Here is an 18,017-nt window from a genome sequence, read left to right on the forward strand (position 1 = left end):
GTTGTTTATGTCAGGAGTATTGCGAGAGGGATTCACAATAAGAGATAATCTGTTTGTGTGAGTTGTAATGGGAACGCTTTCTGATGACTGTTTCCCCTTCTACTGCAGGGAGCTCCAGGAGATCCCGGCATCTCAATCATTGGACCCCGTGGCCCTCCTGTGAGTCTTACTGTCTACCATTGATTGTGTTTTCACTGTATGTTCAGGTCTGATGTGATGGGACAGGAAATAATGGAATGTCTACCACAGCAACGGCTAACTGTCGGCAGAAATTTAAACATAGCCAATTCTTCCAAGTAGTAAGATTCTCATTGCATGCAGTAGTGATCCAAATTCCTTTCTTTTACTTATTCAATGGCTGTGACATAATTTCGTTGAGTAAGAATTTTACTTTTACTTTCATGAGATGGGGGTGTCACTGGCTGGGCCAGCATTTATTGCCCATCACTACCTGCCCTTGAGAAGATGACAGTGAGCTGATTTCTTGAACTGCTGCAGTCCATGTGCTGTAGGTAAACCCACAATATCATAGAGAGGGAATTCCAGGATTTTGACCCGACAACAGTAAAGGAATGGTGAGATAATTTCAAGTCGGGAGGGTGCATGACTGGAAGTGGTCATGGGGTTGGAAGGCACTGATGAGTTGTTGCTGTGCATCGTATAGATGGTAGATACTGCAGCTACTGTTCATTGATGGAGGGAATGACCATTGAGAATGGTGGATTGGATGCACATCAAACTGACTGCTTTGTCAAGCTTAACAAGTGTTATTAAAATTACATTCATTCAGGCAAGTTGTGAGTGTTTCATTACACTGCTTGTGATTAATGGACAGGTTTTGGGAGGAAAGAGGTGAGTTACTAGGATTCCTAGCCTGTGGCCTGTATTTATATGGCTGGCCCAGTTCAGATTTTGATCAATGGGTTTAGGTAACCTATGCAGTATGAAAGATTTCAGTATAATCAAGATGCCTAATGGTATGACAGAGAAATCAAGATGTAATTAAGTCTAATTGTTTCACATCCTCCTTAATTATTTTTCACCTTGGCTCGATTTAGAGGTCAAAATCCCGGAAACATCTCCCTAACAAACAATGGAGGTCCCAACATGACACAGACTGCAGTGGTTCAAGAAGCCAGCTCACCAGCATCTCAAGGGCAAAATTGGTGGGCAATAAATGTTGGCCCAGTCTGTGAAAGACAAGAGCAATGGACAGAGAAGATGTTTCTCGTTTTGGGCGAGGCTAGAACTAATAGCCAAAAATATAACGACAGTCACTAATAAATCCAGTCAGGAATTTGGGAAAAATGCCTTCACTCAGGAAGTGAGAAGATTGGGAAAGTTGCCATCTCAACAAGTAGTTGAGGCAAATAATCTTAGTACAATTTTAATGAATCCAGATGAATACGTGAGGGAGAAATGAATCGGATAGTGTATTGATAGGATTAAATGCAGAAGGGTGTGATGAGGTCAGGTGGAGCAGACACCAGCATGGATCAGATGGGCTGAATAACTTGTTTTTGTCCTGTAAATTGTTTGGCTATTCCCCCATCCCTAAAACTGTTAATGTCCTCCATCCTGGCAACCCTTCCTGTTGCTGGAACCTCTACCAGCCCCTACACTCCTCTGAATCTCTGTAAGCTCCTTCATCTCTCCAACTATCTGAGAATTCTGTGCTCTTCCTTTCACCTCCTGCCACCTCTTAGATCATTCAGTTGTCAGAAACCATGCCTTCCACTGCCCAGGCTTTAAGCCTCTTTTCCAATCTACCCCTTTGTCTCCCCTTGAGATCTCCATAAATCTGTCAGTTTGACCACTGCCCTAGTGTGGCTATGTCAAATGTTGTTGGTAATTTTCATGAAGTACCTTGGGATGTTTTATAACATTAGTCGCACCATATAAATGTGAGTTATTGATGATGCAGAGAAGGACAGAACATCACTCTTCAATAATTCCTGTTAAATCTCTTTTGATGCAAGTTTTAAACATTGGTCCTGTAAGTGGTCAGAAAAAGAATAAGTGTTTTGTGCCATAGATTTCAAATGTTATATTTGTCATGTGAAAAAAACTCTCAATGGAGAATTTTTAATTTGCTACCTTTGCTCTGAAGAAATATTTTAAAAAATCACAAAAGTGAAAGAATTTTCAAGTTTATTTGCTCCCAGTAATTAACTACAGAAAATAAATTGGTTAGAGTATAAAGTTTTCATTGCTGTTTTATCCTCACCTATACTTATTTTACTAAAGTTACTGGACAAAGGAAATTGTAGTTCTCAGGTGTCAGATGTAAAACTCGCGCCACATCAAATGAAACCAACATTACTGGAAATCTGTAAAGAAAAATTGCGGTTATTTCAAGTTAACTTTTGAACTAACCTTTTGAAATTGCAAGTGGTTGACAATCATACTTCATTTCTTTGTGACAATACGTTGGCCATCTGTCTTGACTGTTGGTTGTAAAAATACACATCCTCAAAGTTTCTACCTAATAACATTTGCACAACTATCTTGGTGAATTCTATATTAAAGGAAGTACCTCAAAACTACACAGTTTGAAATAATTTAGATTTTTTTATCCCTCTATTAGATACATATGTATGTTATGTTATGTGTATATCTTATTCACACACCCATCACCTTTTCCGTTAAAGATGCCTTTGTCCACATTATCTGTGTAAACTTATCACATTGTGTAAACTTTATCACTTCTGTCAGCGATGACCCTGTGAAACTATAACCCTTCAGCCCATTACCTCCAAGCAACTCCCACATTGCAACCAAATCTACTTCCCACATTACCACAGAGTTTGTCAAAAGTATTTTCTAAAAATGGGAGCTGAACTACCCCTGTACACTTTATTTCCATTTTAGTCAATCCTTCAATCCCTTAACTTGTGCATCAAATCACAAGAGATACAAGATATGAAAATATACATTGGAAAATAAATATTTGTAATGCATTCTTATATAAAATTTATATAAGTAGGTTAGAGGAGAGATTAGAAAATTTGAAGAATTACTTAGCATCAAGTAAAAATTCTGTTTACAAAAATGGCAAGTGGTGTTCATTTAATTTTTTTTCTTCTTTAAAATGTGTAGATTCTTCAAAGTAATTAAATTTGGATGAATTTGGTTAACTTGATCCTGGATGGAGAGGAAAATGTGCAGAATAGGTGTGTGATTAAGAGCACCTCTGTTAGAAGGAAATGAAGTGTAAATTGTAAATGCATTATCACCTTGCCGTTAGCAGTGGACAATTAAAAGCAGGACTGTACTTGATCTGTGCTCAGCTTCTCCTTAAACCCAAAGAGCTCAGTGAGTATTGCTGTGCTTTTGAAGGAGTTGCTAAGAGTGGACATGTCAATGTGCCAGAAAAGGCATCATCCTTTTACAGACGAGAGGAAAGGATTTCGTTTCTTTGATGTGCTATTTCCGGTTTGAAAATGCCATAAAGAATTGATTTATTTGTGGTGTTTTTCATTCTCGTTTAGCTGAAGTCATGACTGAAGAAATGTGACAACATAGTTTGACCATCTGGTTTTGTAGTTAGCCATCAGAAGCAGCATGATAAACCCTTACTAATGAGGAACAGCTTGAACTCCAGTTACTTATTCTTGCCTTTTGCATTTGACAAATAACAAACAAGTAACAGGAGCTCCTGTCTTCAAAGGAAAGTGTTTTTTACTTCAGCAGGCTTAATTACAATAAATTTAAGTTGTCTTCAGATATCATGGAATAGCTGGAGAGAGTTGGTTATACAGCAAACCAGTCATCTGCAGAAATCACTACTTAAAGAATGTGCCTGTCATACAATATCCCATCTTTAGGGCATTTTGAAAAACCACTTCAATATTTTTAATCCTATGTGATTACTTGATGTCCCAGTTAAAATGGGAGTAACTTATTAATCCATTTAAATACTTCAAAAGCCGAGAGTTTGGCTCACTCTCTTGTTAGTAATTTGAAAACATGCTACAACGATTAGATTTCACAGGATTCTGAACAGTAATTGCAATTATAATGCTGCACATGCGGCATTGAACATCGGTAATGAAACTGCATCTTCACCTGAATACAGTATACTGTCATACTAATGCCTGCCGTGACCTTGTACAGATTATCTTTTGAGCAGAAAGAGCACAAAGGCTTTACAGAATGCTCAGCTTGGGTGATGACAAGACTGTACCCTTTTTATATTTGTTCACGGAATGTGTATGTTGCTGGCTGGGCCAATATGTATTGCCACTTCTAATTCCAGTCCAAAGATGCGCAGGTTAGGTGGATTGGCCATGGGAAATGTAGGATTACAGGGATAGGGTAGGGGCTGGGTCTCGCTTGGATGCTCTTGGGACTCAATGGGCTGAATGGACCAAATGCCCTGCTTCCACACTGTAGGGATTCTATGATTCTATGAGAACAGTTAACAATCTATCCCATATCTGAAGTCACATGCAGAACAGACTGTATATGTCCTCTCCTAAAGGACAGTAATGGACCAGAGTCCATGGTGCACAATTGGTACATGGTCTCCATGAGACTCACTTTCAAATCTCACCAAGTGTCATGGAAACATTCAAACCTATGTATCCAGAACATTAGCCTGTAGCTCTGGATTGCTTACCATGATATAACCATCTCATACCTGGTGGTGTATCTACAAAACCATCCAATCATTCTAGCACTCCTGGCTACAGTGCAATCATAGGACATGGCCCAGACTGGACAGTGTAGTGATGCCTGTGTGCACTAAGTGGTTTGCCAATTGATGAGAGGTACAGATGTGATACTTTGATGGAAAAAAAACACTTTGAGAATCACAAAGAATTTCTGTGCATTTCCTGAATGTACTTGACTTCCTCTCAAGCTGATGATGGATCTGTGACCCGTACCTCTGCACATATGGAAATATTAAGTTTTAAAATGCAACAAAAGTTAACCAAAAAAAAGAAATTTTGAATCTAAACTCACAAGCAATATCAAATTGGACTGCAAGGGCTTCTTTAAATATATAACAAGGAAGACAAAAGCCAAAGTGTCCATAGACGCATTATAGAACGAAGTTGGGGAAATATTAATGAAGACAGAGAAGTTTATTAAATACTTTGTATCAGTCTTCATGATAGAAAATATTAATAGCCTTTCAAAAGTACTAAATAATCAAAGGTCCAAAGGAGGAGAGGAAATAAATTCAATAACTATCCCTAGAGAATAATTGCTAGAGAAACTAATTGGATTAAAGACTGATAAGGCCCTTGGACCTGATTTGATGCATCCTAGGATATTAAAGGAATTAGCTACAAAGATAGTGAATGCACTGGTTTTAATCTTCCAGGAATCATTGGGTTCTGGATAAATGGGGTGGCATGGTGGCTCAGTGGTTAGCACTGCTGCCTCACAGCGCTCGGGACCTGGGTTCAATTCTAGCCTCGGGGTGACCATCTGTGTGGCGTTTGTACATTCTTTCCGTTTCTACATGGGTTTCCTCCAGGTGCTCCGATTTTCTCCCATATTCCAAAGAATGTGCAGGTCAGATGAATTGGCCATGTTAAATTTCCCAAAGTGTTAAGTGGATTAGTCTGGAGTAAATGTAGGGAAATGAGTCTGGGTGGGTTACTCATCGGAGGGTCGGTGTGGACTTGTTGGGCCGAAGGGCCTGTTTCCACACTGTAGGAAATCTAATCTAATGTAAAGTCCAAGAAAGTTAGAAAACTACCAATGTAACATCTTTATTTATAAAGGGAACAAACAAAAACCAAATAGGTAACTATAGGCTAGTTAGATTAATGCCTGTCATTGGGAAAATGTTATGAATCTATTATAAAGGATGTAATAGCAGAACACGAGGAATGCATACGATCAAGCAAAGTCACCATGGCTTCATGAAAGGATAATCATGCCTGAGAAATTTACTAGAGTTCTTTTGAGAAGGTAACAAGCAGGATAGACCAAGGGGAAGCTGTGGATGCAGTATATTTGGATCTTGAGAAGGCATTTGATAAGTACCACACGTTAGGCTCTTTTTAATAAGAGCCCATGGTATTGGAGACAGTTTATCAGGATAGATATTGGCTAATTAATAGAAGATAGATTTGGGAGAAAGAGGAAATTTTCAGGATGGCAGCCTGTAACCAGGAGTGTGCCAGAGGGATCAGTGTTGGGGCCACACTTATTTGCAACGTACATTAATGAGTTGGATGAGGAAAGTGAATGTACTATCAGCAAGTTTGCAGATGACAAATTAAATTAAGTGACTAGGATGGCTCCCAGAGTCTGCAGAGGGTTGTAGACAGGTTAAACAGGGGCAAAAACTTGTTAGGTAGAATATAACTTGGCAAAATGTAAGGTTTGCACTTTGCCAGGAAGAACAGAGGAGCTGAATATTTAATTGGGGAAAATCTGTAGAAAGCTATGGAATTTAGTGATGTGGGAGCCCTTGTCCATGAATTACAAAAAGCTAGCATCCAGCAGATCATTGCAAAGGCAAATGGCATGTTGGTCTTCATTTAAAAGGGAATAGGATATGAAACTAGGAAGATTTTGCTAAAACTGTACTCATTGGAGTTTAGAAGAATAAGTGGCGACCTTAGTGAAACATACAATATTCTTCAGGAACTTGACGAGTTTGATGGGAAGAGAATGGTTCTCCACATGAGTGTGTCTAGGGCCACAGGGTATCATCTTTGAATAAGGTATGGCATTTCATCCACTGTGAAATTGCAGTGAGTGTTTACCTACAGTAAAGAAGCCAAAAAAATGCAAGTTATTGCATTTGAAAAAAATAAAGACTTGTGCTGAGTTAAATGATGTCTGTCCATTCCCATTCTTGTAAAGTTTTTCAAGACTGTTGCTATGAAGAATGTATCAATCAGTGATGACTGACAGTTGATGACTGGTGCCTAATGAGTGGGAGATGAAGAACTTTGACAATGTGTCTTTACCACCGATATTCTAAGGAATTGTTTTTTTTAAAAAACATGTTGTGTAAATTCTATAAATGCTTAGAAAGAAAAATGCGAAATATTCCATGAACACAAAATAACATCTTGTTTTGTACAGCAATGTGTAACAAAATATTATGAAAGAAACTGGATTAACATTTTTCCTCCACTTGTGTCTTTATCTTCAATCTAGGGTCAGCCTGGAGCAAGAGGGTTTCCAGGATATCCGGTGTGTTAATGTTTAAGAAACATTTACTGTACTTGGATTCTCAATTGTTAATCATCCAGTAATATTTTAATAGTAACTTACAATAACCAGATTACTTTGGTTTATTTGTATGAATTGGACCAGCTTTCATGACAGAATGGCCATGCTGAGAGCAATTATCAAATTATTGATGCTGCTGCTGGTGTTTATTTGAGTTACAAGTTCCCAAGTGATCCAAGCTGTTCATCGTTTGTTCATACTGTTTGATCATTGCACTGATATTGCTGTAAATTCAGAAGCTTGCTCACAACACTTACATTTCCTGTGTTTTGGGTTCCGTCCTAATCAACTTCATTATGCATCTACACTAGACGCTCTGCAAGAAATATCCTCATCTAACACTCCTGTGAAGCATCTTGGGATATTTCTACTATGGTGAAGGCACTATATAAATGAAAGTTGCTGTGGTTAGAATCATCCTTTTTATTACTAGTGTATGGGGCTAGTGTGCAGCATCGACTTGTAAGGTGGATGACTGTGACTCTGCGCAGGTAACAGGGTAAAGAGTGGACTCAGCTGTGAATCAGCTCTTTCATCACGGTCCAGTCAACCCTCCTCCCTTTCAGCAGTGTAGATTGATTGAAATATCCATACATTAAGCATCACAACAAATAACTATAAAGCACTGATATTTTTGAGTGCTTTTGCATTAATGCCTTTGAAAGGTCAAACTTTTTTTTAATACCACAAGGACATGAAGGTCATTAACTTTTCCACCAGATCTTAGCAATGGTTGTCAAGTGCCTTTATACCTCCCTCAGAAATGTCCCAAAACACTTCACATGCAATGAGTTAATTTGGTGTGCTGCAGTGACTCTTGTTATTGCCATCAAGAAGCTGCAATGATTTTGGATATATAACGAGCTAAATGAATAGTTTTCTGGATGCAGGTTTGCTCACTGAGCTGTAAGGTTCATTTTCAGACATTGTCACCATACTAGGTAACCTCATCAGTGAGCCTGTGGATGAAGCACTGGTGACATGGCCCGCTTTCTATTTATGTATTTAGGTTTCCTTGGGTTGGTGACATCATTCCTGTGGTGATGTCATTTCCTGTTATTTTTCTCTGTCCATTGGAACACCCATGGGATCTCCAATATTAAAGTTCTTAGCAGAGGCAGTAATGCAGAGACTCGAACAAACAACTCTGTCAACCATCCAACCCAAACTTTGTGTCCGCTACCTTTGTCATCGCAAAACAAAATAAATTAGAAGAAACCTTCAAGACCATCAATAATACCCTTATTGGCATAAAATTCACCAAAGAGGAGGAAAACAACAACAAACTGCCATTCCTAGATGTCACAGTAGAGCAAACAGTCAATAGGCAACTTGAGGATAGCAAATGTGGTTCCCTTGTTCAAAAAGGGGAGTAGGGATAGCCCTAGTAACTATAGGCCGGTGAGTCTCACTTCTGTTGTGGGCAAAGTCTTAGAGAGAATTGTAAGGGATAGGATTTATGCACATCTGGATAGGAATAATGTGATCAAGGATAGTCAGCATGGTTTTGTGAAGGGCAAGTCGTGCCTCACAAACCTTATTGAATTCTTTGAAAAGGTGACGAAGGAGGTTGATGAGGGGAAAGCGGTAGATGTGGTATATATGGATTTTAGTAAGGCGTTTGATAAGGCTCCCCATGGTAGGCTACTGCAGAAAATACGGAGATATGGCATTGAGGATGAGTTGGAGGTTTGGATTAGGAATTGGCTGGATGGAAGAAGACAGAGGGTAGTAGTTGATGGCAAAGTTTCTTCATGGAGTGCCGTCACTAGCGGTGTTCCGCAAGGATCTGTTTTGGGACCATTGCTGTTTGTCATTTTTATAAATGACAAACAGCAATGGTCCTAAAACAGATCCTTGCGGAACACCGCTAGTGACGGCACTCCATGAAGAAACTTTGCCATCAACTACTACCCTCTGTCTTCTTCCATCCAACCAATTCCTAATCCAAACCTCCAACCCACCCTCAATGCCATATCTCCGTATTTTCTGCAGTAGCCTACCATGGGGAACCTTATCAAACGCCTTACTAAAATCCATATACACCACATCTACCGCTTCCGTCACATCAACCTCCTTCCTCACGGCTCGAAACGTCGATTCTCCTGCTCCTTGGATGCTGCCTGACCTGTTGTGCTTTTCCATCATCACACTGTCTATCTAGGGATGGTGATGGTGGTGTCTGGCCATTATCTGTAAGGGGTTACTCTGTGAGTATGACTATGTCAGGCTGTTCCTTGACGAGTCTGTGAGACAGCTCGCCACGTTTTGGCACAAAAAAAAACAGATGGGGGGGTAGATATAGGACTGATGTTAGGGGTATGTTCTTCACTCAGCGAGTCGTTAGTTCATGGAATGCCCTGCCAGTAACAGTGGTGGACTCTCCCTCTTTATGGGCATTTAAGAGGGCATTGGATAGGTATATGGAGGATAGTGGGTTAGTGTAGTTTAGGTGGGCTTGGATCGGCGCAACATCGAGGGCCCAAGGGCCTGTACTGCGCTGTATTCTTCTATGTTCTATGTTCTATGTTCTATGTTCAAACCAGCATCTACGGAAAAACAACACATATGGACCAAATATTGAACTACAGAAGCAATCATCCCAACACCCACAAACGAAGCTGCATTAGAACATTATTTCAATGAGCCGTCACACACTGTAGCACAGAGGAACTATGCAGAGCAGAGGAAAATCACCGATACAGTGTACTCAAAATGAATGGGTACCCAATGAACACAGTCCGCCGATTTCTCAGCAACAAACCCAAACAAGCTGACAAAACACATCCAGAAATCCTAGCCACTCTCCCCTACATCAAAGACATCTCTGAAATGACTGCCAGACTACTCAGACCCCTTGGCATCATGGTAGCCCACAAACCGACCAACACACTAAAACAGCAGCTAATGAACTTGAAAAACCCTATACAGACAACAAGCAAAACTAATGTCATTTACAAAATACCTTGCATGAACTGTAACAAACACTACATTGGACAAACAGGCAGAAAACTAGCCACCAGGATACATGAACACCAATTAGCCACAAAACGACATGACCCACTCTCAATGGTATCCGTACATATGGATGAGGAAGGACACCACTTTGACTGGGACAACACATCCGTCTTAGGACAAGCCAAACAGAAACACGCATAAGAATTCCCAGAAGCATAGCATTCCAAACGGAACTCTATCAACAAACGCATTGACTTGGATTCCATTTACCACCCCCTGAGAAAAGAGCAGGAAATGACATTACCATAGGGAATGACCCCACCAAAGGAAATTACAACACCAACCTAAGGAAGCCCAAACACACAAATAGAAAGCGGCTACACCACCAGTGCTTCATCCAGAGGCTCACTGAAAATGTGACCTAGTGTGGTGACAATACGTCTAAAAATGAAACTTCCAGCTCAGCGAGCAAACCTACACCCAGAACCTCAACCTGAGCTACAAATCTTCTCAAAACTCACTGAATAGTTTTTTTTTTTTATTTTTGAGGCTATTCTTGAGGAATGGGGAAAAGACATGGTTTCTGACTGTTAGTGCCGAGCTCATTGGCTGACAATGAAACCTGTAATTTAAGTTCATTTGTGCAATCTGGTTATGGAAGAAATTAATAATACTTGCTGAAAGTGTGTGAACTCTTAAATGGAAGCTCTGTGGCTCTGCTGCAACTATTCTTTGACCTATAGTAACTTGACTCCAGAGCAATGAACAAGAAATATAAATTTTCCTAAAATTTATCGTAATTATAGGAATAGGAAGAAGCCAAGTAAAATGTAGAAAGTAAATAGACTAATGTTTAAGAGTCTTATATTCATGACATGCGAGATGATTTTCACATTCAAATCTTGGATGTTGAAGCATCAGTGAGGAGGAAGGCATAATTTTAAGGTGAAATATTTTGAGGGGATTTAAAGAAAACTTTTTTTCACTCAGGGTACGGGTGAGGGTGAAGGTAGCGGGACAGGAAACCTCACGACCTGTGAAATGCTCATAGATGAGCTATGAGTTGAGTGTTGGGCAGTGGGATGAGTCTAGGTAGGTTAATGCAGACATGATGGGCCAACAGGCCTCCTCTTGGCTGTATGACTCTATCTCAGACTTCAGGGAAAAGGTGAAAAATAACTAAGTGGATTTGTACTCAACCAAAAAGGGAGGAGTTTACTGATCTCTCTGCTCTAAGCTTTACTGCTTGTTCAGGCAAATAACACTCAGCATTTGTGAATTTATGAAAGATTTGAACCGTGTGTTGGGATAAATCGTTGAGAACATATCTTTTACTGTAGAGTTGTTGCCTCACTGGACTGGATTACAGTTCTGCATTAATAATGAACAGTTTGCAGCACAGACGGCTCAGTACAGCTTGTAAATCTTAGCCACTTGAGCTGGAGATATGAATGAAACTTGAAGCCAGCATATGAATCCTGATTTAGCTGCAGCCCAGACCCTGCAGCACACATGTATGTAACTATTTATATAAACCATGCATCCAACAAATGGCTAATCAGAGCGTAAGCAAGGGGATTAGTGAGGAAATAACGCGGTTTCCAAATGAACATCCTAGACACGCAGCAGGTGTAAGAGAGCAGTGAATTGCACAGTTGAATATCATTATAAGAATTCTGGGTACACTTTGGAACATCCATTTCTTGAAGTCATTTATGAAAAGATCTTGTAAATGCCTCTGATTTACATTTACCCTCTGAGAGATGCACAGCACTTCAAATACTGCTCCTGTGCATTAAATTTTACTCACATCTTCTGTGAAGGATTAAATGAGCAGGGATTGAGTGCAATTAAGTGCCTGAGCTTACACCAAACTGGGAAAATGATACTTTTTAACAGTGCATATTGTGAAAACTGATTTTACCATTTAACATATTGATTTCATGCTAGCTGTGTTTTTGCTCAGTTTGCCAAGCTGCTTTTGTATGTGTTTCTATTGATGGTAAACATATTGAATCAATATAACTGGGCAGGTTTGAGCGTGCTTTACACACTGCACTACCAGCTGATGGGAGCCATTTAAAACTGCACCTTAACAAAACTACTGGTTATTAAACAAGTCTGTAACAGAGCATTGTTGATCTCTGATTTCTGCTTTTGGTGTTCGTGCCACTAACTATTTCATTGCTGACTTTTCATTTAACTTTTCACTGAATGAACTCATTGTCATGTTGATGTTTAAATCTTTTCAGCATTGAACATAATTTCCTATTCAAGTGATTTTTTTTAATAACCTGACATTGTTCGTTCATATTTTTATATTTATCAATATTTATTTTTAAGGGTCCGATAGGGTTGGATGGCAAATCTGTGAGTATTTTATGTAATTTTTAAATTTATTTACTATAGGATAATGTTGAACTACATACACTTCCTCTCCTGTGTCATGCCTCAGATCAAAGTGCCTCAAAATATTTATTATCCATTAATAAAGACAGAAAGTACTGGAGAATCTCAGCTGGCCCACAAATGTAGCTTTTTGTTTTTCTATTTTTGTTTCGGATTTCAGCATCCACAGTATTTTGCTTTTGTTTTATTCTGTTATTTGTTTTCACAATTAGTGACTTGCTAGGCCCCTTCAGAAAGAACTAAGGAAGTGAAATTTATCTTGGGCCATTGTGCAAATTTGTCAAAAGTACCATTATAATAAACGTCCTTTATAATAATGTAAGATTGTGTCATAACTGGAATCTGGTTTGCACTCCGCCTCATTTATTGCTCCCTTTTGTGCTACAGCCTTAGGCTGATTTCATAGCGTCCAAGTCAACTGCATAATGTGGGATGGGAGTTGTATGTACAAAGGGTTCACACTGGTAAAAGCAGTTGGGGTTTGCATGTTTCTTTCCTCCATCTCACAACCTGCCATAGTCATGTTTTAACTGTGCTGTTAGTCCTTTATCATGGCTTGATAGATCAGTTTGCCTTCTGTCTGAAATTCTCGCGCTGACAGTAGTCTGATCGTTGGACTAAGGTTTACTGCCGTGAACACTTACCTTTGGATGAATGTAACCGATAAGATCAGAACTACGGCTGTTCTGTGTCTGTTAACACCAAAGAAAATCTGATGGGCAGCAAACTGACATCAGTAAAGGTGTAAAATCCAATTGAGATCTGATCTCTTTGAATTTGTAATGATTTGGTATCCTGATTGGTTAAATAGGTTATTCTCCCTTTTCAATTTTTATTTGGAGAAAGGGCACTGCCATATTGGAGTAGTTGTTAAGTATCAGTTGACAAAAGATTATTAAAACTAGAAAACCATTGATTATGTGATTATAGGCAAAAAAAATGTAAAACGTAATGATACGAAAAGTTGAACAAGCAACATTTCTTTGTCCATTTTTTAAAATCCAAGTTTCATAAAGTGTTATGGGGTGGAGTAAAGAGTGAGGGTGGAAATAAATAAATGTACAAAGTAAATATTATAGCCATCCACTGCAGCTTTCAATTAAATTTCTTTCATTTCAGGGAAAACCTGGCCCTAAAGGTGACATGGTAAGATTGAAATCAAAAATGTGTATTTAAAAAAAACAAATTCAAATACTGCAAATACTACATCAGGATCATTAGCATCTGACAGTTAACATAGGGTAATGTATTGATATAGGAGAAAGTGAGGACTGCAGATGCTGGAGACCAGAGTTGAAAAATGTGGTGCTGGAAGGAGCAGGAGAATCGACATTTCGGGCATAAGCCCTTCTTCAGGAATCCCCGCTTCCCCGGCCCCCCAATGCCTTATCTTCACGATGGACATCCCGTCCCTATACACTTTCATCCCCCATCACGAAGGCCTCCAGGCCCTCCGCTTCTTCATCTCCCACCGACCCAACCAGTACCCTTCCACTGACACCCTCCTTCGACTGACTGAACTGGTCCTCACTCTTAACAACTTATCCTTCCAATCCTCCCACTTCCTCCAAACCAAAGGAGTAGCCATGGGCACCCGCATGGGCCCCAGCTATGCCTGCCTCTTCGTCAGATATGTGGAATAGTCCATCTTGCGCAGCTACACTGGCACCACCCCCCACCTTTTCCACCGCTACAGCGATGATTGTATTGGCGCTACCTCGTGCTCCCACGAGGAGGTTGAACAGTTCATCCACTTCACTAATATCTTCCACCCCGACCTCAAATTAACCTGGACCGTCTCAGACCCCTCCCTCCCCTTCCTAGACCTCTCCATTTCCATCTCGGGCGACCTACTCAACACAGACAAAAAAAGATTGGACCAAGTTAACAGCCCTGTTTGGGAATTCCTTCTATGAAGTCTAGTTGGCTGACCTCATTACAGTCACTATACCATGATCTCATTAAATGGAGGAATCTTATGGCAGTTTCCACTCTCCAACCCCACCCCCCACTACCCACCTCAGCCATCCATCTTCACCCCCACCCCCTTCACCCTCTGCCCATTCCCCCTGCCCCTCCCCTCGGTGTAAAATCCTATGCTTTTTGTAGTAAAATTTCCAATTACCCCATTTATCCCAAATGGTAATGTCTGGTTATGAGTAGCACTCCCAGGATTCCAACCTGCAAGCTCTTCACTTCCTGCATGTTCTATGGAAAAAGACTCTTAATTATTTGGAGTAAAATTCCACAAACCCATTCTTTGCCAGCTCTGACATTTGTTTTTTGCTGTTGTTCTTCCAAAGGGAGTGCCTGGACCGAAAGGTGACAAGGTGAGTGTGCTTTGCAGAATAAAACCCTCTGCAAACTGATCAGCTTCATGACTAACAAAGTGTGGGTGAATTCCTGAATGTTATCTAACTATTCCTATTCATTTCCAAAGGGAAACCATGGGCAAAAAGGAGAGAAGGTGAGTTGTGATTCTAATCTAAATCCATATTGAATAATGAAACATAGAAACATAGAAATAGGAACATCAGTCGGCCATTCAGTCCATTAATCCACATTGCCCTTCAACATGATCATGGCTGATTCCCTTTTTTTAATTAATTCATCAAATGTGGGCATCACTGGCTGAGCTAACATTTACTGCCCAATCCCAATTACCAAGGGTACAGTTAAAACCAACCATATTGCTGTGCATTTGGAGTCACATACAAACCAGTCTGGGTAAGCTTGACAGATTTCCTTACCTAGTTATTAAGACTGTCCCATTTAGGCTTCTGGACTTAAGGAAGGATGCAAAAACATTGGAGGCGGTTCAGAGGAGGCTTACTGGATTGATTCATGGAATGAGGGGTTTGTCTTATGAAGAAAGGTTAGACAGACTGCACTTTATTTGCTGGAGTGGGGGTTGACTTGATTGAATTGTGTAAGATCCTGAATAATCTTGACAATTTGGATGTGGAAAGGGTGTTTCCTCTTATGGGTCAGTCCAGAACTAGGGAGCACCTTATTTAAAATCAGGGATCAGCCTTTTAGGATCGAGATGGGCGAATGTTTTTCTCTCTGAACTGTGCTACTTTGGATGTCTGTTCCTCAGGAGGCAGAAGGTGGGATCATTGAACATGTTTGGGGCAGATCTGGAGCAATTATTGTTCAGGAGGAGAATTGAGAGTTATCAGTGTAAATGGTAATGTGGAATTTGGCCATGATCTTATAGAATTGCAGAGGGGGTTCTGGGCCCTGAATAGCCTACCATTGTTTATTGTCTTTGTACACTTGCTCATATGTAAGCTTTCAGTTTGGTGAAAGCTGGACCTCAGCAGTCTTTAAACACAGACTGAATCTTTAAAGCAATTTCTTGCAGAAATCCGAGTTCAGCTGGGTGACCAAGGCAAGGCACAAACAGTGTTGGTGTTGTCCCAGTCTCGCCTCATCTAGTGAGAGTGGGTCATGTGTTTTTGTGGCTAATTGATGTTCAGAAAACTAGCCACCAGGATACATGAACATTAAGCAACCACAAAACGACATGACCTTCTCTCACTAGTATCCTCACATGCAGATGAGGCAGGATACCACTTCGACTGGGACAACACATCCATCCTAGGCCAAGCCAAACAGAGACACGGACAAGAACTTCTAGAAGCATGGCATTCTAACCGGAATTCTATCAACAAACACGTTAACTTAGATCCCATTTACCATCCTCTGAGAAAAGGAACCGGAAATGACATCGCCACAAGAAATGATGACACCACAGGAAATTACATCACCAATCCAAAGAAACCTAAACACACAAATAGAAAGCGGGTCATGCCACCAGTGCTTCATCCGGAGGCTCATTGATGATGTTATCTAGTACCGTAGTGAAATGTCTGAAAACAAACCTTCCAGCTTAGTGAGTGAACCTACATCCATTAATGGGACATCTGCACAGTCTTTGGAAAACCATGAGAAGCTGCATGGGGAAGGGGATGATAAAGCTTAGAATTATGCGGTACGTTTTGAATTACCGTAATTACATTTGAGGGTAATCATTGGTTTTCTAAGCTGGCTATACACATGCACACAACAAAGTTCTACAGTTATCAATGAATTGGATGAATAGTGAATGTACCTTTTGGAGATGTCAGTTGAAGCCTAAATACTGGCCACGATACTGGAAGAGGAACAACCCTGTTTTGTTCCAAATTGTATCATTCTAATCCAAAGAATTTCTCTTTACTTACTCTGTCAAACCATTTAAGATTTTCAATATTGTTATCAAATACCTTTATCTTCTCTGTTTTAAGATGACCTTCTCCATGACGTAAATATATTTGCGCTATCTGTAGCTTAACTTACATATGCATCAAGAAGTTGATGCAGTCAGAATTACTGAGAAAAGATGTTGTACATTGGAACTCTGCACTGGTACTGACTCCAAGATATTTACCTGGTTCTGAATGTATTCATTGCAATCTATTTAATGTTATTCTATTTATCATTGGTTATTATGAGTAGCTTCCTGGTGCACCTCGACATACTTGTCTGGTCGTACGGAACTTCCATATTGCTGAATGAGGACAGGAAGTTGGTTTTTCGTCTTGAGCTCCTGAAATGGTGTTCCTTTTATCCCAGTCTGTTTCGTGTTTCCATGTTCTTGAGTGCAAGTCAAAAACTTTCAACTTCCTTTCTCTGTTCAATGATGTTTCTTGTCCTTCCTAATGCAAAAATGATTTTAAAAAGTATGATTTCTGAAAACGTTACATTTTTGGCCAAATTTCTTATCACTGTTAATAAGCATTTGATTGTTTAGATTTTGACACCTACACTGAATTTTTAAAGAATATATCTGCTTTGTTTTGGCAAATAACAACAGCATTTTAACACCACACACTGTGTTTGTTGTACAGGGTCTGAATGGTCCAAAGGGTGAAAAGGTAAGTGTGAATTATTTTTGCCTACATTATTAAGCTTGTATCAACTTTATACATGTTCCAAAATGTCCAGAACAGAGCAACATCGTGATTCACTACTTTCGACAGCTACTCCCTCCACCACCGTTGCTCAATCATAGTGGTGTGTACTATCTACAAGATGCACTGCAGAAATTTTCCAAGGCTCCTTAGGCAGTACCTTCCAAACCTATGACCACAATCATCTCAAAGGATAAGGACAGCAGATACAGAGGAACATCATCCCTTGCAAATTCCCCTCCAAGCCATGCATCATCCTGACTTGGAAATATAACATCATTCTTTCAGAGTCACTGGGTTGAAGTCCTGGAAGTTCCCTCCCTAACAACATTGTTTACACCAAATGGACTTCAGTGGTTTGAAAAGGCGGCTCTCCAGGGCCAATAGGGATTGGCAATAAATGCTGGCCCAGCCAGTGACACCCAAATCCCTTGAGTGAATGTTTAAAATCGCTGCTTATGTAACTGGTTAGTTTTCAAATTTGGG

General features: G+C 40.0%; 1 protein-coding gene across 25 annotated transcripts in view; it reads left to right on the forward strand.

Annotated features, from left to right (window-relative positions):
* Nucleotides 1-18,017, forward strand: part of col13a1 (collagen, type XIII, alpha 1) — a 224,795-nt gene that overhangs the window by 122,882 nt on the left and 83,896 nt on the right. For 22 of the 25 annotated variants that reach the window (XM_043679191.1, XM_043679190.1, XM_043679193.1 and 19 more), the window contains 7 exons: nucleotides 109-159; nucleotides 7,132-7,167; nucleotides 12,508-12,534; nucleotides 13,693-13,719; nucleotides 14,877-14,903; nucleotides 15,014-15,040; nucleotides 17,469-17,495. In XM_043679191.1, the coding sequence (XP_043535126.1) occupies nucleotides 109-159; nucleotides 7,132-7,167; nucleotides 12,508-12,534; nucleotides 13,693-13,719; nucleotides 14,877-14,903; nucleotides 15,014-15,040; nucleotides 17,469-17,495 (222 nt within the window). The remainder of the gene's footprint in view (nucleotides 1-108; nucleotides 160-7,131; nucleotides 7,168-12,507; nucleotides 12,535-13,692; nucleotides 13,720-14,876; nucleotides 14,904-15,013; nucleotides 15,041-17,468; nucleotides 17,496-18,017) is intronic. The other 3 variants (XM_043679196.1, XM_043679212.1, XM_043679215.1) reach the window with 3 other exon arrangements.

The sequence above is a fragment of the Chiloscyllium plagiosum genome, chromosome 38 (genome assembly GCF_004010195.1).
Source record: "Chiloscyllium plagiosum isolate BGI_BamShark_2017 chromosome 38, ASM401019v2, whole genome shotgun sequence".
Lineage (NCBI taxonomy): Eukaryota > Metazoa > Chordata > Chondrichthyes > Orectolobiformes > Hemiscylliidae > Chiloscyllium > Chiloscyllium plagiosum.